Raw genomic sequence first — 27886 nt, 5'->3', positions numbered from 1 at the left:
TTGATGTGTGACTCAAATATAGAGGGAGGTGATGGCTGCAGGGAGTGGCACATAAAAGATAGGAGCTCTGCACAGATTTGTTCTGCGAGAGCAGCCTTCCCTGGCACACCAAAGCTGAGGAATAAATTACTGCACAGCCCTACACTCGCCTCATTCCCGCAGTCCTTCAGACACTCATTCACATTCTGACAGCTGCACTCCCATCGATCAAGCTGCCCTTCCGATTGTCTGGGTGGGATTTTACTGTGTTAGTTAGGTGTAATGTAGCAACTGTAGGTGCACTTTGTCATCCAAAATATACATATAATCTCTATTGCTAAATTGCATTTGAGCAGCCTGGGAAGTGCACAGGTTTTGAGCCGTGGGTTGTACGCAGTGGTACAGCTACCTTTTGAGTTACAACAGAGACTAATCCCCTGCTTTATCGCTTTGGAAGTCTTGCAGCTGTGCCTGTGGGTCTGAACAAATATTAAAAACAGTCTGCCAAGCTTGGCATGGTCTTTGCGGGCAGCTGTTGTTGTTGCTGGCTCCAAAGCAGCAGGCGCCCTTTTAACTGTTAGTTTGCAAATAAGCAGAATTCACACAAGGGAAGCAGAGCTGTTCTCTCTTTTGATGAAATACAGCAGCAGAATAAGAAACTGCTTCTCCAAATTGTTACTTTGCGAGCTGGATAAATACGTATTATTTATTTAAACTATTTTGTATCTTTTTTTATGTATAGAAATCCATTCAAACAAATTGTCAAATCTTCAAACAATACAGTAGAACCTGTCATCCGATTTCATTGGTTGCAAGGGTCCAATGGAAATGTGAAAATATTGTATCTAGGAGGGAGTTGTTATACTATATTGTAGTTGCTTTTTTAACGTCGGGGCATTATACATTAACAGTGTCAGGTACATCAGTGTGCCTAAACCACCAATGTAAGATACTGCATGTATACTATACAAAGAATATCTGTGAAAATGATTGCAAAGCAAAGCACTGTAAAACAGTATTTTACAAAACAGCATTCTAAACACAGTTTTTACCGTGCTTTCTCAATCCATGCCAAAGCAATCGGACAGTTTTATTTTCCACTGTAAGTGTATGTTAATCTGAGACAGAAATGGCGTTTATATTTTATAAATCTAACAAACGCGCACACATTGGCTTTGGAGGTCGGAATCTTGTTCCAGCTTTTTAACAGCCCAGTAATTATATTCATCCCTTGCTTGCTTGTTTTCTTTTATTGAACAAGGTTAAACTGGGCACTTTGTTTTACGTGAAGTGACAACATGTAAAAAGTGAAACTGAATTACCAGATGCACCGTATTTTCTTTATTTTTATCTGCAACTGATTCTGTTCTGTCCTACTAAGAGCTGAATTTACTGTTAGCAGCATGTGTAAATGAGACAGTTGGTAGCAGCATGTATAAATGATCAGTTAATAGAGGGTATCGTCATACAGGATGATAAGTTCTACTGTACTTCAGATTATTCACAGAAATGCTCAATCTATTAGCATATTATTAGCATATTCTTAGCTCGGGTGATGTGTCTCTGTCCCAGGCTGAACCCTGGGACAGTCCAGGAATATCTCCTGGGTCACCACTTTAAAAGAGCTGGTCCTATCTGGTCTCTAATACCATTAGCCTGCATTATTTCCTCAGAATTATAGCTCACTGACTTATTTATGAGTTTGAAATAGAGTAGGAAATACAGTATGCTGTTTTGGCTCTGCAGTTTCCGTAGTCTGTGTGCTTGAAGGGTGCTAGCGAGTCCTCTTCAGCAGTGGGAAGCTGAGCTGGGGATTAAGGACTGATGTGAGCGGTGACTCTTCATTAACTCTAATTACATCAGTGAAGAATGGAGATTAGGAGGCAGACAGCGGAAGAGAAACACTTGCGTGTGGCACTAGATTGATACTGAGGGAAGCAGATTAATTGGTCTACCGATTTGGAGTCTGATGGTGATGAACCGAACGCATTAGGTTGCACGCTTAGAAATGCACAGTTGTGTTTTGTGCTGCTGCACTAATGTAATGGATTCATTCGCTGAATATAATCAACCACCCGCATCAATAAAAGATAATCGATTCGAAAAGATCTACCTGCTTTTTCACTCCTTTACTCCTGGATTCCTCGGTTTATTATAGTTCCTGTATCCCCCCCCCCCCCAAACATAATAAGAATAGCATTGATATTTATTATCCATCTACACTTAGCCTTTAAAGACAGTTCCTCCATTTTCACTTTGACTCTGGTGAAGTCAGTTCTTTCGGCCACAACACTACAGCTTTGCTTCCTCTGTTACAGGTAACAAGACCCCATCTAAGCCTTATACCTATATAGCTGCACTTAGGAAATGATGTGGGGTCAGCGGGAATCCTATTACCTGCAACACAATACTGGAACTTGTAGTGTAGTTGCAGGACACAGTTGCGTGGGTCACTGCAACATAATAAGGAACTTAATGAGAATGAGTAGTAAGATAATAAGAGCCAATCGTGATCAAAGTTACAGTTATTACGTCATTTATCAATTGTAGAATGAATCCAAACAGTCACCTCCCTCCACCCCCTCTTTGCTGTTGTGTTGCTGCTGTATGCCCATGATTTTCTTCATGCTTGTAAGGGGGAAGGTATTGCTGTATATGAATAGAACTCATGATTGTATTAGAAAAGATACAGTACAGTGCTCGATAACACTTAAGTGGTTGATGTTACCATCTGCCACCGTCTGAAAATGTGGATCTGCTAATGCCTTTTACAGCATCTTCATACCTGATCCGGAGATCAAACAGATCAAATTAGCTCATTATTTAATGTGATACTTTCAGCAAATAAGTCTGAAGGACAGTGGGGGTGTTTGATCTCAGCCAGGATTCACAAAGTCAAGTTACCTCACATTGGTGCACATTGAGCAGGGGTGTCTTGGAATTTCACTTAGTGCCCACACACTCCGGTCATATTGATTGGAGATAGTTACACAGGCTAGGCATGTGCATCGTGCATTTTTAATGAAGTGCCAGAGTTGTTCTACAAGCAGGAGACACTGTGGCGTTGCAGCACCTTTAAAAAATGCAAGTCAATAATCCAATAAAATACAGCTTGGGGCTTGATTTCTAAAGCTTGTGCGCCAGTAAAATATCTATGGCGCATCTGTATCATGCCTTTTGTTTTTGCATTTTCTCCACAATCTTAAAATGGCCAGTCAAGGTTCTGCTGTGTATTTTTTGTATGATCCTAGAGGCAGCGGATCTCAATACTGTTGCCTTTAACTCTGTATTAATCCTGTTGGTGTTATCCCCCAGGGGTGATTTATAGACCTTCTTATTAACATCTCTGTGATGGAGTCTGTTGATGAGGTTAACTAAGAGCTTGCTATTAGAATCCACCACTGTTTCGATCATTTAAAGAGAGACTGCATGTTTTCAGAAAGGGTGACACATATTATGTTTCAGAAGGCTCTAAAAAGCCTGAATTCAATCTTAGAACTTTTCCACATGAAACCCACATGAGAAAAAAAAGAAACTCTACGGTGCAATCAATTACTCCTGATATTCGGCATTGCTAGTAAATAAAACAGGATCAATTATTTTTCAGTGTCATTCATGTGGTAGATGGTTCATAGGTGCAATAAAACACAAAATAGCTTTCACTGGAAAGTGCCTGTGAGTTGGGGGTCCTCCAGCTCTCACTGGGTAATCGCCTTTGGTTTGTTCTCAGACACACAGACACATCCTGTTTGCACATGTTAGAAGGTTACAGTAGAATTGGTGTATTGTACTGTTACAAGTGCTGATCATGCTGATCTTGGCTGGGGGCCATTCAGCATTTAAAGAGTTAACAGAAACGAAAGCTTTGATTCAGTTCGAGATTGCAGATGAGTAATCAGCAGCTTCTCCAGTCTGGTCTCTGTGTTTCATCTTTGTACTGTGACTCGCTCTTATCCCATAGACACAGTAAAGCAGTTGACATGTATCTGTGTTGTAATCTTTATTAGACACTCCCTTACTTTGGGCCATTAGAAAGTAACAGATCCAAGCTGTTTTCCATGGGGAAACCTGAGACGGTACTTCCAGCTTTCTCTCTTTGCACTTCCTCCTACGGTGTACCTTGGAGATTGTGAAGTGAGAGACTGGTGTGTCTTAAATTGCACTGCCATCTCCCCAGGGATTACCATTTTCATAGTGTTATATTGTGAAGGCCTTCACTAGGCAGACAGAAGGGATTGAGTTCATATTATTTCCCTGCAATGTGTTTTTTCTCCTTAATATATATTCTCAAGATTATATGATTAAATGGCCAGATATTCTTGTTGATCCTTTTAATTATATGTTAATTTTCCTAGTGTTGTAATATTACTGTTGTATTAACCTTTCACAAAAAATGGTGCAGATTTTATATAACTTTATGAATGGCCTATAAAACCCTCAATCATAAGATATGCATCAATACCAATAGAAAATAAAAAAATAAAAAATGATTTGACAACATTTTGACTAGAATTCTTTCTTACTGAAGACATTAATCAATACTTCTCATCAAAGCATCTGTCAAAGAGTTTTAATTGTGTCTCTTAGTATTGCATAAATAAGAACTGATATACTACTGTTCCTTCTCATAGCTCCTGCCTCGCTGCAGTGCAGTTTGCCTTTAATCTCAGCTGCGAGTGAGATCTAGGGTCTCTCGTTACATGCTTGGCCGAGAATCAAGTAGCGGTTAGATATCAGTGCTTTGTGACAAGTAGTATAATGGATGGTAAAATGATCTGTGGCCTTGTTCCAGTTGTCACTGCTGTGTTTGATACCTTCACGTGCATAGTGTGTTGATCACACCCAGCTGGTGGTATTACAGCAGCCATGCCTGGGTAGCACCCTGATAACACCTCTAGACACGCTGGGTTTCATGAAGGTTGCACGTTTCTGTAACGAATAGCATTCTTTGCATCAGGATCTTTATGAAACATGAGCACTTTTCAGACTCAAAATAAGTGTCATTAGAAGAAAATCCTTTGAGAATATGATTGCACTGTGAAAAAGTGAACACCTGTTAGAGTATAAATCTATCTGGAAAACTGTACTGTAATGCTGGACCCCATGCCTTGTCTTATTTCTAGTAATGCCCTGTCTACTGCCACGTGCAGTTGGTATCATTGGCTCAGTTTTTTAAAGCTGCCCTCAGATTTGTTGTAACTTACCATGTTTTTGTTGTGTCACATCTTTTCCATGCAATGGGACATTTGTTTAATAATTGCCTTATTTCCCTCCCTGCATTAATACTACCTATCACATAGACACTCTAATATACCTCAGCCACTATACTATAAGTAACCACCCGCTAAAGGGGTGAAAGATGGGTCAGTCTTCATGGTCTAATAGTGGTCTGCTAACACAGGTGGCCAGTAGTGGTAGTGCCAAAAATGATAGTGATAGCCAGGCATCACGGTTCTTTAAGGACATTTTTATGGCATTATATAAATTGTACAGTAATACAGGGGAGAACAAACTGCCTACTGTATAAGGCTCATCCTAACAGATATCTTACCTCTTGTCTATTTCCCCACAGATGGTACATCCCACTGTTCACCCTAATTTTCTTGATGACACTCTGCTATGTCCGAATCATATATGTGGCCAAGGAACGGGTGAGATGACTGTTAATTCTCCTTTTGGACGTACCTGTTTGTTTTTAAAATGTTACCTACCCTGTGATGTCCTGTAAAATCATAGCACTGATCCAACGGCATAGATAAGAAAATGCCAGTGTCAAGTGTCATATTCTTAAGGCGTATATATATCAGCTAGAAGCTGCCTGGTGGTTCTGTCTTGCCTGTTTAAATATATATATATATATATATATATATATATATACATACCGAGCATCAAAAGAAACGTATCACTATTATAACACATTTATTTTCAAAAAAAAAATAAGGTGTATAAATGATGGACATTGCCGAAATGTTTTTGGTTTCTTTTTAATCACTCGATCATTCATCCTTGTCATTAAAAATGAACTGCATGAACTCATACCTTCTCAATCATCATAACCTCTGCTAACGCGGAACACGCTTCTGAAATTCTATTTGAAAAATGAATTCCTTAAATATTTTCTTACTATTCAGTGTATTTGGACATTGGCCAAGAAAGTTTCTGTACCACATTCTTGAAATGATTTACAGTATCGGCTGTGTTAAAACTATTAAAGAAGAAAGACTTTAATAGGCTATTAACATGCCTGTGAATGTGGACATCTTTTGACGTCTTAAGTTCCATATTTTTGAAAGAATCTTGTCGTGTTAGAGTAATCTCTCACATCATCAAAACAGATTTTATAAATCCTTGCACTAATGTATGCAGGCCTGGAAATAAGTCACATTGGGCTAGAAGTTCACAGGTTATACCAGCTTGTTTGCCATTTGTTTCTTCTCTTTCACAAACACAATGACAGTGATTATTCACAAGCAACATAACCAACAGACTGATGGGAAAAGAAAATGACTAGAGAATATAGAAATATTTTAGCCAAAAACATATTCAATCTTTGAGTGTGTAACAGAAGTGTTTCGTGTGTGCGTCGTCTGACTAATACTGAGGCAGACATAGAGCTAAGTTAGGATACCAGCAATGGTAGCCCTAGTGTTAGAAAACAAAGCAAAACAAAGTTAAAAATAAAAGTTTGCCACACAAGGCACTCCAGGAACCTACTACACTACAAAACCCTCTCTATACTGGTTGGGATCAACATCTCCTAAACTAACCTACTGCTGTTGCTCCCGCAGTCCCGGCCTCCCAGCGACGCCGGGTCTTTACGACAGTCCTGGCTGGGCAGAGCCTTCACAGGCACCGTCTTGCAGTTGAAGGGTTCCGTAGTAGTTATCCTGCCAAACGGATGCTCTCCTCCTCGATGTCAACCAAACGCCCCTCTGTGTAGCATGGCGGTGCAGACGCTTTTTGAGCTCCGCCCAGCCTCCCCTGGCACGCCCCCCCCCAGCCAATCCAGACCTCACAATCAGCTCAGCTCCGGGCAAGCCTAACTGCTCAATTGGTTGCCCAGTAACACATTTCCTATTCCGTCTCCCAGCTGCACACATTTGTGCAGGAACCAGCGACAGGGCTCTCTCTGTCACAGGGTGCTATCCATCAAAAAGTGTACCTGTGAAAGGGAGCGTTTTTTAACATTATCTTAATGGTGGAAGCCTCCTTGGGGTGAATGATGACCATCTTATCCAGCTAATGTTGAAAGCCTGTGGAGTTAGTCCTAAAATCTTGTTGCTCAGCATTTGGTGTATCAACGTGCCAAGTGGACAATGGACTTATAACTAGCCTGTATAGAATCAGTAAATACATATAAATAATAAACATCAATCCACCCGTGCCATTGCAGAACTGGAAACAGCTGGTGCAGGATAATGACAACCCTCAAACTAGATAACGGTCCCCGCTGATTAACCAGATTTATTCTGTCTGTGTAGGCAGAGCCTCATAACTCACTCTAGACTCTGCCAGAGTGAATTATGGGATCGCAGTTGTCACTCATGGAATAAATATGATATTCATGAAGGGCCCATATTGTTTGTCTGTAGAAACAGAGATTTCTACAGATTTTCTCAGATAACAGAATTCCGCAAGTATCAGGGAAAAAAAAACCTTGGATCTGGTTTCTGTGGCGGATCTGCAGTAAATTGTTTGGCACCCAGGTCCGTTCTGGTTTGTAATGAGAATCATTGGGATTGCAAGCAGAGCTGCTGAAATGAGGTTACTGCTGGGCTGGCTGGCCGTCTTCCTAGCATGGTGAACTGAAACTGGAACCACAAAAGAAGGGCAGTACCTTTTACTGCAGAGCTTTTAATGCCTGAAAACACAGCTTTGGAGCACAATTAAAGTGGTTCAGTTTGTGCCATGGAAGCGCTTGAGATTCTCGTTAGGTTTCCTTTTTAATAATCTGTACCTGACTATGGGGTCTAATAGCTCAGTTGTCAGAGCACAGGACTTTAGTGTAGAAGGTTGTGGTTTCAAGCTACATTTTCCCTGTAGGTCCACAAAAGGACATCGAGACAGTACAGTCCTTCTCTGTGCATGTGTGAATGTTTCAGCTGGGGACGGGGAAGACAAATAGACGTAATCCCGTCAGGCTCTTTCTGGGGCATAATTAACAAAAAGAATGTGGTCAGTGGCAATGGAAATTGCACTTAATGTTTTTAAACCCTTGTATAAATGCAAAAGCAATGCGTTATCCATCCCACATCAAAAGGACTAATGTTAGAAGAAAGTAACGCTGATGTAATTCAAATGGAAAATTGGATTTAATCAAAATGCATGAACAGTAACAACGTGTACAAAATGTGTCACTCTAAGCACACAGATCAGTTCAGTCTTAATTAGCAGTCATTGTCTTTTTAGGAGATTCCACGGACTGAATAGCAGGTTGATCTTCAGGACAGGAATAAGGATTAGGTAGCTCCCACCTTCATTGTGTCTGTACTTTAGGGCTCCTCACCTTTCATTCTTTAATGAGAGCTACAGTTTAAGTGCATCTTAGACGTAATATATTTTAATACGACACTTGGTTAATAAATGAGCAGTTTTAATTTGAAGGGAAATATAACATAGAACGTGTAACTGGACAGCTTGACATGGTGTACACATGTATCTGCTCTCAAAATAGGGTTCAGTGCATATTTAAAAATGTTTTATTGTATTAACTGGGATTAGTTCAGTACCATATGTTTCTTTTTTAATGAGATCACAATATCTGACATTCCTCATTTTAAAATGCAGCTTTTGAGAGCATACAGGACTGATGCTGTCTGGGGCTAGTGAGCTTTGAAGCCAGCGTCAGTATCAAAAAACAACCAGCGCGTTCTGCTGCTATATCGGAGCTGCCGGTCCTGGCTTAATTGACGAGATGTAATTCTGCACAGCCCCGCCACCGACGGCTGCTGAGCAAAGATTTTCTTTTTTTTTTTGTTCTAATTGGTGGACAGCGGCGGCCCTTAATGGAAGCAGTCTGTGTTGAAGGGTTTCCGCTGCCTGTACAATCAATCACCCCAGCTGCGCCTTTGCTCTCTGGAGTTTCTGAAAGCCCCTTTTGTAATAATAGATTGCTGTGGGTTACATAAACCCTGCCTCCCGCTGAGTCAGCCCTCTTCACTTGCGCTGACAAATTGATGCTTTTCTTGAAAAGCCACGCGGGGAGCCGCCGGAGAGCACTGTGGGTTTTCATTTCCCTACCGTGCTGCTGCTGCTCTGCTGCTGCTGCCATCTCCCTGTCACTGGAGTGAGCTGAGCTCTGCTTTACAATCCTTGGGATTGCACTGTCTGTGTGTGTGTCTCTGTCAAAATGCACTGTGTGTGTGTGTGTGTGTGTATGCATGAATGCACACCTATATGGGTGTGGGTGAGCATGTGTCCTGTTTCTTTGGTCTATATAACAGGAAACTACCTGCAAGTCTAGGGCTTGCTGGAACATCATACAGTAGATAATCAGTACAGCAAGTTCCTTAATTTCAGCAATAAAAGCCGTAGTAACCAGGCTTTTCTTGTCTTAAAAACATTCCCTATTCTTTTCCCTGCTCTCGTCTTTGCTTTGTAGTTCACCGTTTCCTTTTAAAGTCTAGTATTAATTGTATTACAAACAGTCATTTGAACTGTTTCAGGAATAAGAGGCTTGTCGTTGATGACTCTGGAAATCTGGTTACCATGTTTCCTGCACTGTCTTTGGTCCCTGATGGCTTGTAGCAGTACAGTTCACATTTGCATTAATGACATGTGTGTCTTTATATTATATTACATTATATTTAAAACTGTAGTACTGCAGGAATTGGATATTCAGACTAGATGCTAAACTGTCCTTGAATTCTAATAACCGTGTGTTATCTACACAGACACAGTCAAGTCCCCTATTACGCTTGAAAAAGTTTTCACATAGTTTCGAAGGTTTGCATAGACTTGGTATCATACCGATAGTTATAGATTCAGCCTACCTATAGTAACCATATTGCATATGCATGATCCTTAGTAATGTATACTGCTTGTTGCTCTGATAAACTCTGCACAATGTGAAAATATTGATTCAGGGTTTAGGTACTGTGTAAGGAATTATAAGTCTTATATTGTGATGTACACAACACTGATGAAGGTATTAGTAGTAACTTTTGTCTGTCTGACTTAGTTGACTTAGTTTCTTCCATGTAGAGTATTCCTGTGAAATAAACCAATTCTTAAAGGTGGCTACATCAATTATGTTTTACTTTCTGCATCACAACAAAACTCACAGATGTATTATCTCTTGTACAGCTGCAAGAAGTAGCAGGAACATGCCTGTTTGACTCACAGACTGCCTAAACATATTGACTCAAAGATTTTAAGGATCCCTCCTTTAAAATACTAGTCAATAAGCAGCTCATGTAAGAACAACTACCTTTAGGGTAATGTAAGCAGTCAGTACCAAACTGTGGATGAATACAGTAAGAGGATACCATGGAAATACATTTTAGTGTAAAATTGAACATGAACGTGGGGAAATAACAACTTCAAACCAGTGAGAATCAAATAGCTTTGGTGTGTTAAAAGTATCTCTCCAACAGCAAGCGAGGCGAGTGTTCTAAAGTATGCCTTTAACCCCTCCATGAGTGCCTTATCTGAAATGCATTCATATGAAGAAAGATTGTGTCTGATCGGAGGCGCAGCTGTGAGCTTATTCAGCTGGAACTCAACCCAGCTTGCATGTGTGAAAGCGAAAGCCTCGGCTATTCTTTACAGCGCAGGGTTATTAAATCTTTACTGCTGTAGTGCCGTGGCAGCAGACACCCTCCTTTGTTTAGCTCTGGTATTTGGCTGGAACTCACACTTTTTCTTTTTCCACTTTGACTGTCAGGACTGCTGTTTTAGGGGGTGTCGATACGACCAACAGCATCTTCACAACCAGCTTCGAGAGCAACAACTTGAGCTTATAATAAGGTTACAGAGTTTAGGGCTGTACACATTAACATAATGTGTTGCATTGTCTGAAAAGCCAAAACCTTATTTACCTTCAGAAGGACTTCCAGGCTTAAATAAACCTGGGCTAGTTACGTATTGGCTGCTATGTGTGCCATTATGGTAGTTTTAATGTCAAATAATTTTCCTGCACATTATTATTTATTATTTTTTATTTCTTAGACGCCCTTATCCAGGGCGACTTACAATTGTTACAAGATATCTCATTATTTTTCATACAATTACCCATTTATACAGTTGGGTTTTTACTGGAGCAATCTAGGTAAAGTACCTTGCTCAAGGGTGCAGCAGCAGTGTCCCCCACATGGGATTGAACCCACGACCCTCCTGTCAAGAGTCCAGAGCCCTAACCACTACTCCACACTGCTGCCCATGTTTTAAAACAAGGCTCCATATGTTTACCTATGGAATTGTTTATTCCTGAAAACTGTGTCTCCAGACATCAATAATAACATTCCAGCAACTGCCAGTGTGAAACATCTTTGGAGATTAAAGAGTTAAGTTCTGCTTCTAATGAAATATTGCCAGAAGACCTTGATTTCAGACTGTCTAGGGACCATTACAATCTCTGATTCCAGAGTCATGAAGAATTACATTAAGTCAATTGCGCTGCTGCACTGCTTGGAAGATATAGTGAGTTCGACCTTCTTTCTAAAGCTTTCATTTAAACCTCTGCCTATGAAGAAAAAAGGTTGCAATTCTTTATTTCCAGCAGCTTCCTTTTGTACCTGCACAGCCTTTGATCTCTGCAGTATAAAATGACATGAAGACCCATTGAGTGGTGCATTACCTGCACTGCCAGAGAACTGCAGGGCCTCTCCATCCTTCTCTCTGCAGCTTTCAATACAAACCTGCCGTCTGACAGAAGACCGTTAATGTCGAAGCATTCCCCTTGAGACTTTCAGAGTGGCGGGGAAATGAGACCCAATACACATTGCCTGCTGTAACAGACTCATCGCTGTCCACAATAGTCAAAAGTGTAGGCTACAAATCAAAAGAATGTATTATGAGGTTGCATTGGTGAGATTGCACTTCAATTCTGGCCACCATAATACCAAAATAACATTGTGGCCTTGGAGAGAGTCCAACACAGAATCCAGAGTAACCCCAGGGCTTAAAGTAATGAGCTATGAAGAAAGGGTAAAGGAACTGATTTTGTTTGCCTAAAACAAAGAATAATTAGCGATTTTCAATTTAATCATAGCAGCCCTAGTGTACAATGGCAATTTATTGGGTGTACTTTGTTGACACAGAAAGTTATACTAATGGAAACATTGTAGTCTCTTTTTGCATTAGCTCAGTAAATGGTGCCAGCACCTTCAAACGCAATGAGAGGGTAAGTCATTCTTTTTTCCTCGAGCTACCTGGGCATGTAATTTCAGCAGAGACCGCCTGTTGTGTAGAATCAGTGCCAGTTCCGGCAGTCCCTCTGAATACAAATAACGTAATTAAATTAATTTGCCCTGTAGAGTACCTGCTTTTTAATAGCGCTTCAGATCTCATTAAATTAACATGCTGCCACGTCAGTTAGGCACAGCTTCAAATGGGAATCGAACTTTCAGTGTGCATTTGACCAGAAGGCCCTACATCCTGAGACCTGGTCTAATTTGACAGTGAATATTGACCCGTGTGCAGAGGCAATTAAAATCTCAAAATCCTGAGCGTTTGCTGTCTGTACTGAACCAGCATTGCGAGGGCTTTGACCCACTCCCAAGACACAGCGCAGCGCTCAGAATCCGGGCAGAATAAAACAGACTTCTATGGCAATGAGTACTGTGTGGATTGTTTAAAGCTGGAAAAACAGTTACAGTGCTTTTTTATGCACACTTTTCAAATTCTGTTTAGTTTTATTCTAAATCTCTGGCGTTTTGAACAGGCACAAAAAGACTCTTTCTTGAAAAATGCATGTGTTTCTTTTGCAAATGGTTGATCTTGTTTTGATCAGGTACTCCTTAGCTTTTTTTATGGTCCCTTATTTGTCAGTTGGATAATCTTTTTGGTCTCTCACCCATAAGAAATCATTTTTTTGCCAGTTGAACATCACGCAGTACGTCTTCTGCATTTTAAGGTAGAGCAGATGTTACATGACATTTTGTCATGATTAAGAAAAACAGTTTACTATAAATTTGCAGTATTCATGCAGATCATTTTTGGGTTTGAACAAATTCAGTTCGAGACATACGTACACTTGAAAAGACAATTAATACTAATGCATTTTAATGGCATATTTCCAAATCAGTCCTTTGCATGTTGTGACATTTCTGTTGAAGGTTTTTGTGTTTTCTATTTCATTTTGTATTGTTTTTAATGTAATATACAGTACCTAAGAAATACAATGTAAAATGCCAATATAGTATACTGTAATATGCTTCTGTGGGAGACTAAAATGAACACTGTGTCTTTGTTCTTTGTCTAGGTGCTGTCTTGGTCTGGAACCTTCAACCCAGAGAGAGAGTGGAGAAAGGTATGTCATTTCCTTCATTGCTAACAGTTCAGGTACAGGCTGGGTGTGTTGCCAGGGAAGGGCTTGATATCGCTATCTCATTATAGTTACTTTTAGTACTGCATTACAAATGACACATACCTTAAAACTTAATTGAAGTGAAAAAAACATTTGCCATTGAATATATATATATATATATATATATATATATATATAGCTTGAAATTATCGTGAAAAAACTGATTACTATACAAAACATTGTTCTAAAAAATGTAAGATCCATCACAATTGTGTGTGTGTGTGTATATATACACACATATATACACACACAATTGTGATGGATCTTACATTTTTTAGAACAATGTTTTGTATAGTAATCAGTTTTTTCATGATAATTTCAAGATTTTTAAAAGTGAATGCAGGTTATGTTAATTTATTTTTTCATGATACAGATAACTGATTTCTTATTTACAGCTGTGGTGAGTTGTGGGTTAGAGCAACATACTTGTTTGCATTTCTATGGAGAGGAGTGGATGAAAATCATTAAGGGACCACTGCATTCTGTAGAGTTTCAGTCTTTGATATAAAGATCCACCGCAATGTAGTGCGGCACGCTCTTCAGTGCTCTCCAGGCTGTTTGATGTGATTCTGCTTTTACATGTTTGCAGTAACAGCTGGCAAGTGCCTTTGAAGGGAGCAGGTGTGGGCCACTCTCTTTGAGCTGCACATCCAACCCTTACATCTCCATGCAGGTATTTTATGAGGACTTGGGAAGGATGTATCTTAGCAAAGGTCTGTGTTTTCATATACCGCTACGGAAACTCCAACTTGCTTTGTGAATGAAACAGATAAACAGATCAAGAGCACAACCTAGGCTGTCCAGAGCGTGTGAGTTAATGAAAGACGTCTATCACATTTCCTAACATAATTGAACTGGGATCCTCTGCTTTCTACCTGCTGATACTGAGAGCGTTCTGTACCTTAACAAAAAGCCTGGTTAATTGATTATAGTGAACACACATTATTATTGTTTTAAACTAAAGTACAAATCAGTTACAATCCGTTAAATGTGACATTTCTGCTACCGCCTTTTTTTATCGACGTGTATTCCCTTGTGATGTTAATCAATACAAAGGCTACATGAATCGGAGAGCTAGGTGAAATAAAATGGGAGGGAGGACCCACAGCCCATGCATTCATATAAGATACATCATGCTTCTATAGTGTAGTCTGCATGGGAGCACATTGCCAACATGCAGTTTAAAGTTACCAGAAATTACTGTATGATTAAATATAAAATATACTACAGTATAAAGTACATGGTGCTACTATTTAAGAGGCCTCTCCAAAGAGGCTATTTATAGATCCCCCCCTCCTCTTTTTTTTGTCTTTTTTGTCTTTGATCGTAATTTCCTAATCCTTAATACAGACACACGTTTCTTAATAAATTGCAGTAATTACTGTATTGTCACCTAGCAACTGATTTTCCCTGTCCTAATTGGATTAAGGTTTTATCAGGTTCTTATTGTACGTACCTGCACCCTTCATTTTTCAAATCTATCACTGAATTGGCAGTAGTTCAGACATTATTTCGCTTGTTGAGCTTCTTTTTCTACATGTTGTAAATTAGTCCAGGTAAAATGTCCTTTGATATGGGTTATGTGGGAGGTGGTGATGATTGTATATAGTTCTCAGTCATTTTTGTCATGTGTTGTCACATCTATCTATCTATCTTACTTACTTCCTTCCATCTATATACAAACAAATGGTAATAAATAATTTAGATCACATTCCACATTCCATCAGGTCTGATGCCTCTTCGTTCTCTTCCATGTAATATGGTCAGATTTGAAAGGAATCTCGGTCTCTCAGTTCAGCACATTCTGTATGTTTCAAAGGACTTGTTCTTATGGGAGGCAGTCCTTAGTGCCTACTGAAAGCGTGCTAAGTTCTATGTCAGTGTCTGTGTGGCTTGGCTGCATTTCCATTTTGTTACAAAGTTTATGTTAATGCTGCCCCTAAGTGGTAAATGTAAATATTGCATGCTGTGTTTTAGCTGTAGGGAGGCTTTGAGAAGGAAAGAAAATAAATTAATATTTAAATGCTTCTTAAAACACAAAGGGTATCAGCTGTCTTTTTTTAAATACTGTATCTAGAACGAGGGGATAGCTTCAAAACGTTGTGAATTGAATGATATGACATCGAATCACTAAGGATAGCTATCTATGTTTGGGTGTTTCCAGTCATTCCCATTGGTACTAAGTTTTCTAGCTCCAATCTCAAATTGTAATCATTTCTTTCTGTATCAGATATTATCTCAGACTTTAGAGTCCTAGTTGCCAGCTACTTTTGTGTACTTCCTGATTCCTTAGCAATCACATGATGCACTGACCTTTTAACTCTACTGGCCGCATAGTAATAGGATAAATAAAGGTGCTTTTGGATAGTGGTGATGTATTGGGTTCAGTAAAACTGCTCTGCCAGTAGGGGAATTGGAGGTTTAAGAGAGTGCCACAGGTCCAGAAGGCCACCACTTAGAATTCAGCTTGGGGGAATACATGGCCTTTTGTGTGTCTGCCAGCACACACTGCGAGTGTGGGGGAGGCGCTGCATGTCGAGAGTCACCGCTCAAACAGAAAAATCAAGACACTGCCTGGTTTGTTGATGTTAGGGAGAGCAGTGCACTTGTCAAAGAATAGCAAGAGCAGTGATCCCTTTGTAAAATCCTGGAGAATATACTGTAGCTCTTAGCATCTGGAGCTTCGAGACTTGGGGAGCCTGAGATGCATTGGGGAAAAAAAAAATGTCCTGGGATTTCCTGTCAGGCGACTAAAGTAGCCTAGCGCTGTGCAACCACAGCTACCAATTCTTAAAAAAGAGTGGGAAATTGAACCTGATTGTGGCTGTAGGTTGGACGTGGTGGAATGCTAATGGGGGCTTTGTTTCCCTGCACTCGATAGGGTTTATCCATGAGGGGTATGCTTATATGGGATGCTCAGTGCCTAACTGTAGGCTGTAATAATAGGAAAAGTATGCTATGTGCACTACATTCCTTTTGTTAAATTCCATTTGTTTTCATGCCCCTGAAACAGGGATGTTTAACTGAAATGTAGCGTTTTCAACACAAATGAATTGGCGGAAAATCCAGGCCAGTGTCTCTAAAACAGCTGATGGATTACCCTTCATGTAAAGGTGTGCTGAGTCCATATTTCATTGCGGATCTGATCAACATTCCTGTTATTTTTTGCTTTTACTCCTGTCCATGAAATCCTGTGAATAATGAATTACCTTTCTTATGAGTGTGTGCTGATGATTCCTGCAGGGGAATGTATATCGCCATCAGGATGCACTGGTGGTGCCCATCTGTTCTTTTGTCACACTTTTAGCTTTATCTTGAGAAGCGATACAGACGTTCTTTTGAAATATCTCTGCCATTTTGAGTTCTGAACAGGTCATCCTAATTATATGAAACTACTGGTATGTGAAAGAAAAAGTAGCCTGCATACTGTGTATTAATATCATGGTGAAAACATGTTTTTCATGGTGGTGAGACCTGAATGGCTTCTTGCAGTCTTTATCTTGATAATCATTCATCACATTTAATGAAACTTTGCATGGACAAGCAAATATTCTATTGTATGCAAATAATGTGACAAAAAAAAAACAATGAACACACTACAGTGTAACTGGGGGGTGATTGTGTAGTTCTTTTGCCATTCTGCCACCACTTCGAAAAAGCACTTTGTGATGCTTCAGTGAATGCAAAAGTGCTGTACATGTGTCGTTATTATTATTATCATTGGCTTCTGGGCAGGGCTGAAGATTATGTTTCTGAGTTGGGACTTGGTATATTCTGGCCTCTGAAATGGATATACATTTGTTAGAGCCACACTGGGGGAAGAAAACTGAGCTAGAACAACAACGTTTCGAGCTTAGAAAGCCTTTCCTGCATGCCATGTGTTGCTGTTTCCAGTAATCTGTTAAGAACCCTGGAAGCAGCATTGCTGCGCTGTACCTTTCTCTTGCCTCGCCTCTGCACTCTAAAGAGGGCAGTACGTTGTGGGCTGTCAACACAAGCAGCTTTCTCCGCAAGACATTTTGCTTTCTACAGCCCCCAGCCTGTGGAAGGGGCCTCTTTAGAAATGAGCATGCACACAGCACCTCAGTGGGCTACCCTGTATAAATATCTTCAAACAGTAATAAGAGTAATAATAATCCTTTGGAATATTTGCATAGAGACGAAATTAGCATTCGACTTCAGAGCATGCGGCAGCTCTGTGCAAGATAAGATTATTCTCCGCACACCCTGAGAAATGTGTTCAGGCACAATCGACGCTGGGCTCTGCCAGGGAATACTAATGCCATGCCTCCCAAGGACTTTGGGTCCCACACAGGTGACTGAGTAAATTACGTTCCCCTTCTGATCACCCAGAGGGATTGTGATAAGAGGGAACTCCAGGGCTATTTAATAAGAGCTCAATCGTTTTAAACAGCTCTTTTTAATGAAATGTCGAGGGGGAGGGGCAGGCTAGGTATGTTGTTTTGACCCTTTCTTCCTTTATTTTTTTTTGGCTTGCCTTTTTGCCTTCATATCAGCACTATTGCCAAATGAACTTGCCTTTGGGTTTCAGCATCTCCTGATAGTAGTAGGAGCTGCATGAGACACGGAAGGTATCGGCACTATAACAACACTAATTGATATAGTGACAAAGAACAATTTGTAAATGTGTGTGGCTAGAACGTGTTCCTTATCTCCAGATGTGACTGCTGCTGTTATGAATCACATTCATTTGCATAGATTAATGGGAACTTCTTCCTGTTTTTATCAAACAGGGCTTTTTCTGTGGGTAACTAAGGGTAGGTTTTAATCTAGTGTTATTCATTTAATGGTTCGTTTTAACTACATTGTTAAGGGGCCTAAAACAGAGACCTTAAAATTGTGTTCCTGTCTAATCAGAGTGCTGTACACCCATGTTAACAAAATGAGTCTGGGTGAAACATTTTTAATATTGTATTTATTTGTTTATCAACCTCTTATTTGAGGCTGAGTTTCATATTCCTTGTATTATAGCTGGAGATAGATGGATATACAGTATACATTGATACAAATTAAAGGAAAAAGATAAGCATGCAAATACATATCATCTATCTTCAGATAGCTGTATTTTCAAAGATGGATAGATTCATAAATTGATAATACTGAACAGCTTGATGGAAAGTCGGCGTTGGTTTTGAATGGCTTTATGTGTTTGTTTTTTAACATATGAAATGAGTTTGTCTTAATAAAAAGTGGAACGGCAAGCAATGCAGGATCCACGTTGGCACTCTCGCCTCATCTCCTGACGGGAGCTCCTTGTCTGTTGGCATGTGCCCTGCAGGAAAGCAAACCAGTGCTGTGCGTGCAAGCTAGACCGCTTCGTGGTTGCTGCTGCAGCCTTGAGAACAGACTATAATGCACAGCCATAATCCATTTGCTATTATTTTTATACTTGCATTGAATCAAAAATGATTTCAATTAGGTTACATGCTAGGTACAGCTGATTCATCGGAAGCACGTCACGCTGTCTTTTTCAGTGAAGAAAGGATTACATTTTTTCCCAACTTCCAATTACAGACAATGAAGACTGCAAAACACTAAACTGTGTCTCTTTTGGCGGTGTAAAAGTTCAGACATTTATGTCAAGGCTAATTTAGTTAAGATCCTGTTTTGAAACCTCTGAGAGGCATTCACACGTTGAGGAGCTGACTGACTCATTTTTAATGCGAGTCCCTGGGGAGTGATTAGAGACCTCTCATCTTCCTCCATGTAGTCTCTCTTACCCCAGGGACAGGGCTCTATAAGTGCTGGAAATACACACAGATACTTCAGCATGTTGTGTTTTTTTTTTAAGTGCCCCTTTTTCACAGACAGCTTTAACCTGGAAATGTGTTGGCCAAAAAAACAAACAAAACATATTTACAGACTTCTGTTGGTTGAATCTGTATACGTGCTAGAATGAAATGGTGTTGACAGGCAAAAAAAAACACCCAGTCTGTAAGAGTTAAATGCACAGTAACATCTTTTAAAATTTTCAAAATGGGAATAGGGTTCACAGTAAAGTATAGTACGAAAGTATATTGATTTTTAAAATCCGTTTTAAATTAACCTTTATTTCAGTTTCCCAGATTAGATGAACCATCTGATACATGTCTTTTGAACTGTGGTTATTCTGTATTCTGTAAGTTCATTAACTCTCCCCGTGACTGGATCCACCATCGCTCTTACCACTTCTCAGAAACCATTTGAGCTTGTGACATCATGTTACTTAAACATTGCCTGCTAATTGTGTTAGTAACATTGACCACTGTGCTACTAATTCTGCTCTATTTCCAGCATATGACTTTTAAGTTTCTTGGGCATAGCTATATTCTATGATTTTACTCTGGTAGAGGTTCCATTAACGGTCCAGTATAAATGTATCATATCACTGCCTCGTTGTTTTTGGCCATGTCAATGACACAGAGCTATTTCACTTATCCATTTCACTTCTTGCTTGCGTAACATCCATACAGACTGGGTGTACAATAAAATACAGCTGAAACTAATTCTGTCTGTAGTCTTTTCTTATGACCGTGCTGAAGTCAAGGAAAACTTAAAGGAGAACTCGTGTGCACAGCCGGCCAAATCATTTCTCAGTCCCATCAATCGCTCTGTACATAGTACTGCCTGCTTCATCTCTGCTAGACGATGATTTCCTGTCTCTGTGGCGGGCATCCACTGCCATCTCATTTAAAGGTCTTGCAGTGTGTGCTGCCTTCTGGGGTCCAGCTCAGCAGCTGTGGCTGGCTCCTTGGTAAAGGATCTGTTCCCCCCCCCCCCTCCCAGTGCACAGAAACAGAGCTTCAGTGATTGTTACAGCAGTGAACTCCAGGTGACCCAAGTCATCCAATGTCACTTCCCTTTGTGCTACTGCTGAAGACAGGCAGTGGAGGAGGCCAGCCTCATGGGCATCACCACATGCAGCAAGCAAGTACTCTCCTGGTGCCAACAGCTAGCTACAACTCATACTTGTGTCTCCAATTAACCTGTACAGAATGAGCACGGGTGTAAAACTGGGGATTTCCAGGGTTGGAAGTGCAGCACACTCACACAAATGGGAACGTGATGCAGTGCCGGAGGAAGAGAAGGAATGTCCCTGGAGCAGGACCTTATTGTGCCCCTGTCACAAAGACGGCCGGAGTGGGTGGCGTCAGACCAGATGCAGGAAATAAACAGACAGAGATTTGGGGTTTGGTGCAGCTGAGCGAATGCTTTCGCTCAGCATTTAATAAACAGAACAGAAAATAAAAGGTTTTAAACACAAAAACACGGGACACGGCACTACACGCCAAAATAAAAAGACAAACAAAATGTACTAAACACTTAACAAACGGTGCACGGAGAGACAAACAAACACGGTGAGTACAAACACTTATAGATTATTATTTTACTTTACGTTTCTCCTTCTCTCTCTCACCCGTTCTCCACTCTCGAACACCCAACCCCGACTGAAAGAAATGTGCATCTATATATACTGTTGTGCTGGGATTCAATTACTAATTAATTATTCACTTGAATCCCAGTACGTGAATTAATTCTGTGCAAACCCGTGCTCACATATTACATTTAATCAGCACGTGAAGTGATTTGTGCTCTCCTCGTGCCTAAATACAAATCTACCTTTTTAAATACACGTGAAACACAGACCCGTTTATATCCCGTGTACCAATGACTATACACCAACATTTACACACGCAACACACAACACATAATATGCACACAGGGGCGGGGCACATTGCCACAGCCCCCCACCCAAACTTTAATGTAACACGTGTTTCTAAAACATGCCAAGTCAGGTGTTCAATGTTTTTATTTATATATATATATATATATATATATATATATATATATATATATATATATATATATATTTAATTCTCAGAATGTTAACATGCATACGACTACATTTAATAAGAATGTTTTCTACTCACCTGCTTGAATTGCATTTTGCATGTATCTTTACACCCAGCACTACACTAGTTTTAATCACAGGATTCTGAGATCACAGAAATCAGTACAGAATTCACACATGGGTGAAGAATTCTGCACAGAATTTTGCAGAAATTCTCACAGAAATACAGGCATGCTAATTTGCATGCCTGTATCGAGTTTATTTTGGTACCCAGCAGCACCCGTTAACAGCTTCCACCTAAACTACAGGATGAATCGTCCGCATATAATATAGCTGCAAATGACTGTGCTGATTAGTAACCCAAAGCCCTCCATGAAGACAGTGGGAAACTGTTTTGAAATATTGAGGCTAAAGGGTTAAGTGGTCGCAGAGTTCAAAAAAGAGACACAGACCAAACATAAAACAGTGCCTAGTACCAGCCTTCACACAAACTCAGTCGTGGGTGGGGGAAAATAGTTAGGAAGTTCATTTTAATTCAACAGTTTTTTTTAAACATAATTAAGAGAATAGTGGTACCTGTTAAAATGGCTGCACCGGCTATTCCTCCTCCACCTCTGATTTCCACTACCCAATACGAGCAGTCAGGTGGCTGATAAACACACAGCTTTGTTGCTAGAAACCTGCTTGTGCAACTAGTAGCGTAGGAGTAGACCGAGCTTGACAGAGATGTTAGATTAATGAGGTAGAAGCACATTATAGTGACGACGACGATTTCCATTTTGTAATTTTTGTTTTGTTTTGTTTTGCAGTGTTTTGCGGACAGGTTTCCTTTATACACAGGAGATTTCTTAAATAAGGGAAATAACCTGGCAGACAGTTGGGTTTTCTGTGCAGGTTGGACTGTACTTGTTGTTTTCACAATCACCTACAGTACTTCTCTCTCTTCCTTCCTGAGGTATTATAGGGGGCAGAATGACAAAAAATGACTTGATTTTGTTGTTCTGCATGTTTTTTTTCTCAAAGTCGAGGGCGTGGTAATTTTTCTCCCTATTCTTATTTGTTAAATACAATGACTTTCAGAAGTATCTAATGAAAAAAATAGAGCATAGCATAACAGATCATATTGACTTCAGTTCATCTACCATTACGAGCATGGTAACATTACGTCATCCGAAATTAGGTCTGTAATCTGGGTCTGTGAAACCAGCTGTTTGTCAGTTAGTGCTGCGATGAGCACAATTCTTGGCCTCACAGTCTTAGGGCCATTACAGTTCACAAGGCTTTTCAGAGGTCTCCCATGCTGTGTAATTGTGAAAAAGCATTTATTCTAAATAAATACATTTATTTGTTTATTTTTTCTTCAAATTTGTGTGGGATTGCATGCACTAGAATATTGGTACAAGGTCAAGGTCAAGTACCTACTCCATATAATCCTGAAAGCAACAGTAATATAAAGCCATTGTTTGAAGTTAAATAATAAGCCTGTCTATATTTATCCACCATGTGACGTTATAGTGAGCCACACCAGGACATAGCAGACAAGAAATATTTTCATGCAAGAGGCCAGTCACCTCTGTAAAGGGGAAGGGTATGACAATGTATAATAAGGCGAGCCAATGAAGAGGGACGGTTGTCTGCAGTATCTACAGTGGGATCGCACTTATCTTTTCCATTGTATGTGGAGAAGACGAACACAAAGACGTAAGAATAATGCGTCTGTTTTGCATGCAGGGAACAAACCAGCCCACAGTTCGACTTTCAGTCCTGCTGCTGACGGCATTGACAAAAAAAAAAAAAAAAAGAAATATCCAGACTTAAAAGCCCTCCAGAAACAGCTGAAACATTTTTGAAAAGAAACAGGAATCTGCTCCCGCTGCTGATACTTGTGATGTGCGGTTGCAATAGCACAATGCTATGCAATCGCAATGGATTGAAGCCGCTTCTTTGAATTCAGCACTCATTACGGACAGGAGTGTATACCCTGGCCTTGTGAAAAGTATGAGAACTAAGGAAATAGTCCTGAAATGTCACTTACTTCTATTATATGATGCTTGTCTTTATTTCATAAATGAAGGCAGTGAACCAGCTTATATTAAAGCATTCAGTCTGCCGGGAACAGCATTAAGTGGTTTCTATAGCCTTGATTCTTATTCAGAGGGAGTTGGCATAACCACTAGATCCCCTCCCTCCTAAACCTTCAATGTCCTGCTTACCCCATGTGGAAACCGCTGGTCAGTGAGAGGACCTTGTACTGTAAGCACCGATCTACAATTTGTCAACTTGTATTTTTACATTACTGTATATTAGACAAAAAAAAAATCAATGGGGAATATTTACTCCATCTTTTTGTATTTTTTTAAAGAACACCTACAAAATAGGAAAAGAAAGGTCCAGTTTGTACACCATTACTTTATAGAAAATAAGCTTAAAACATGCTGTGTTCTTCTGTTTCTTGAATGATCATTTGCTTTTCATTCTAAATACCTGCATAAATCTAGGCATTGCTTATTCCACCTTGCTCTCCCCTGCCGTAGTCTCTGTAGTTGTCATAGTGATGGAATATCTTTTTTTCCTTCATACACTACAGAAACCAAAAATGTGCCTAGTATTACAAAAACTGTAAGCAAACCAGCATTGCCATTGGAACCAGTAGGGCAGAACGGACACACATGATCTGTACAAACTGTCCCTCTCCCGCAGACGCAGTGACACATACTCATGCGCACGCTTTTGTCTGTTTCCATGAGGATGACCCTGCTTGCAAATTGCTTCAAGGGAGACCCCTCCTGTCTGTGCAAACACCCTGTATCTAGTCTGGATACATTATTGTCATACAGACAAAGGAAGGAGTGCTCATCAGTGATGTCTCTTGCCTTTTCATGTTGTCCCTCAGACCTAGTTAGTCATCTCTGTTCTGCTGTTGCAGATACATTACCCATAATAACATTTTGATAAAAAATAATGACTTGTTCCTTGCTTACAATATTCTTTAATCATGTTGCTGTTTGTGTGCTCCCTTTAGCAGGGAGCCATTGACAATCTAGTTTGTTTACATCCACCATTTCCTCTCCCTTTAAACTGGCTTGTGCTCCCAGAGAACCAAATAAGCATACTCTTAGTCTTGGTACTAATTGCAGCAGTAGGGTGTTATAAATGACATTTTCAAGCTCTGATCTAGCTTCAGTAGCAAATCCGAATTGAAAAAGTTCTGTTTGGCTCTGTATTGGTTACTGTGCCTTTTAAAATCCTGACTTGAGCCTGCAGACTGTGTTATTTCACATGTGTGCGTTTGCTTTGTTTTCCTGTTTGTGTTTCGGCAGTGCTGCTGTTCCAGTGACCTGAACTCTGGCCTTGCATGAGCTTGCAGCACTCTCTCAACGTGTCATCAGGCCTGCATGAACATTCGGGTCATTTTCAAGCAGCAGTTGCTGGCCTGATTATTACGAAGCTGGAAGATTAGTCAGAAGTGCTTGTAATTTAAATAATAGCAATAAGAATTAGAATCATGATGATGATAATAACACAAAGGCATTGCCATCTCCTTTATTGTATCAAATCGTTCACCTGGGATTTTAGCAGCTGCAACAGTGGGTTCCATCTCATTTGTCAGCCTCTGCACTGTTTTCCAAACAAAAAGCACTTTACTATTGTGTCTGATTTTTTTAATGCAAAAAAAACCAAAAAAACATTGTACAGCCAAATCACTGAGGAATTTAATATTGAAAGAAAGTAGCCATATTAATGTGTTCTCGTGGAATTCTGTTAAAGGATTTTCCGAACATTTTGTAATCACATGTTTATTTATTATCACAGTAGTTTAGAGATGCAAGTCTCTAACGACAAATTTATTGAGCACTGAGGAATGCTAAGTACACATTATATTTATATTTTAGAAATTCAAGTGTTTCGTCTAGAAGTCTTTTTCCAGGGTCTTGATTGTTTTTGAATTATCAAGTTTAGAAGGTTGGAGAGGTGTTTATTTTTTAATTACTTTTGTATTTGATTGTTTGATTCCTATAATTAATACATGACATTACATTTGGTTAAAATACCTATATATAGAACTGCGGTATGTTTTTAGTATTTAAACATTTTGCAGTACTGCCAGAAAGAACAAATAACATTGTATATAGATTCTACAATTAAAAGCTATGAACACATCTTCCTGATCCTAGACCCTAAATGTTAACTCTGCAATTTTAGCCAGTTTTAACATGGTAATTAATTCCGTAATATGCACAATATTTCCTTTTCAGTCTCCTTTTATTGGTGGACAGTAAAACACGAGGGTATCTGCGAAACTTGGTGAACTATCATTTTTTACTGCAGGTAGGAAACATTTGTGCAAGACTCTTATGTCCATTCCTGATTGAAAAAACAATGACACACCAGGGGGCCTTGTGTACTGTTTATTTATTACCAAATATTTAAGGCCACCATTGTGCCTGACTAAGTTTAATACGTGTCCTCTTAAAAGAAATGGAAAACAGTCTCCCGCTTGGTGCCCTGGGTCTAAGTGGACTGGAGAGATACTGATAGAGTGCTCTGGTGAATGTAATAAATAATTCAGACCAGCGTGGTTCCCACAGACTAGTGTGCTAAGTGTCTCTCTCAGACGTTTGTAAGCTGAAGCCCCGCTTTGGCGACTGGGTTGGTATCTGGACAAGTGTTGACGTGAGAATGTGTCAGTTTATGGAGTTCGCAGGTGGGAGTGCTGGGAATATTAAAGCACGTTACAGTACGTTTCTGATCCGAACTGGAAATGACAGCTATCTGCAGTGCCTTTGCTAACAGCAGAAGGCAATGTGGAGCTGATATATGTATCGCACTGAAAGCATAGACAGTGAAGATCGCTATATGCTCATACAGACATACAGAGAGGCGAGAGATTGGTTAACCATTTAAGAACTAGATAAATTATATTTGAGCATTGTGTTTTAAAAACATTTGAAAAGGTTTAAATATATATCTTTTAAATCGTGCACAGTATGTTGGAGCCAGGCACATGTTTTATTTTTACATTTTTTTGGACAGATTTTTATCTATGCGATTTCCTTAAGCTCTCACTAACCAGTGGTTAATCAGCAGTGGGTGGTGTAGTGTGTGTAACTGACAGAAAACAAAAGAACAAAAGACCGCCCTCCAGGCATTGAAACGAGGTACGACTGCACAGCCACGTAGTTTATGAAAAGGAAAGTGAGAGCCGTAAACCGGCTCCACATAGTAGGCATTTTCATACTTTCCAACCATAGATATTCAAATATCTCAGTACGAGTCATAGACAAATACGTGTGCTCTGACATATCCTCATTCACACATACACTACCATTCAGATAGATGCCTCACCCAAATATATATTCTGTGCTCCCTCTTATAATGCATAGTTAAGAGACTAATATTCTCTAAATAAAATAGAAGGGCTTTCAACACAGAACAGCAAAATAAAACCTGCATGTGACATAATTTAATTCAATGTACAAACATCTGTTTCTGGTGTGATACTTGTAGGTAAACGTTTTCATACCCTCGACTTGAATGATGCTGAAGGTTCTTTCTGAGAGAGGTGCTGTGTCTCCCAGGTTGCATTTGAGACACACAGTATAAAACATAACAATGCTGCAATATCCATGTTACTGGCCAAAGAAAAAAAATAAACAAACACCAGACAGAGGGAAACACTAAAGATATACTGTACCAAGATGCATATTTTTAAAATGGAAATTAGGATGGAATGAATACATAGTTTTACAAGCTTGCTAACCCACCACACTCGGCTGTGCTGCTCATCCCCATTATCACAGCAGCTGTGCTGCAAAGTTGGCATCTCTGCACTGCTGGATTCAAACTGCTTTTTTGTACAGACGCTCCACACACTTCAACTAGCTGCACAGTAATTAAAGAAAAATCAGCTGGATCTTTTTCAGATTTTTTCTGTTTTGTGCATTCTGAAATGCATCAAAGTTTGCATTTAGTTTTGTTCTGTTGCCAGTACAAAATCCATAAAACCTTACTAAGATTGCTTATGACTGCTGGCACTATTTTCTTAGTTCGTTGTCCTGTTTGTAAAATGATTGGACTTGTTGTCGATGTGGATAAGAATGAAAAAAAGGTGTTTTTTGACTGGAATCCTTTATTATGTAGTGCTCTATAAGGTTCATGGATAACAGAACGTTTTATTATGTAGTGCTCTATAAGGTTCATGGATAACAGAACGTTTTATTATGTAGTGCTCTATAAGGTTCATGGATAACAGAACGTTTTATTATGTAGTGCTCTATAAGGTTCATGGATAACAGAACGTTTTATTATGTAGTGCTCTATAAGGTTCATGGATAACAGAACGTTTTATTATGTAGTGCTCTATAAGGTTCATGGATAACAGAACATTTTATTATGTAGTGCTCTATAAGGTTCATGGATAACAGAACGTTTTATTATGTAGTGCTCTATAAGGTTCATGGATAACAGAACGTTTTATTATGTAGTGCTCTATAAGGTTCATGGATAACAGAACGTTTTATTATGTA

The 27886-nt window shown here is 39.7% G+C and overlaps 1 protein-coding gene across 2 annotated transcripts in view; it reads left to right on the top strand.

Moving 5' to 3' along the window:
- Nucleotides 1-27886, top strand: part of LOC117405095 (cyclic AMP receptor 3-like) — a 110090-nt gene that overhangs the window by 53115 nt on the left and 29089 nt on the right. For both annotated transcript variants that reach the window (XM_059030088.1, XM_059030089.1), the window contains 2 exons: nucleotides 5552-5630; nucleotides 13403-13450. In XM_059030088.1, the coding sequence (XP_058886071.1) occupies nucleotides 5552-5630; nucleotides 13403-13450 (127 nt within the window). The remainder of the gene's footprint in view (nucleotides 1-5551; nucleotides 5631-13402; nucleotides 13451-27886) is intronic.

Source organism: Acipenser ruthenus, chromosome 9 (genome assembly GCF_902713425.1).
Source record: "Acipenser ruthenus chromosome 9, fAciRut3.2 maternal haplotype, whole genome shotgun sequence".
Lineage (NCBI taxonomy): Eukaryota > Metazoa > Chordata > Actinopteri > Acipenseriformes > Acipenseridae > Acipenser > Acipenser ruthenus.
The sequence above is the reverse complement of the archived record's forward strand: the minus strand, read 5'-3'. Positions and strand labels throughout refer to the sequence as shown.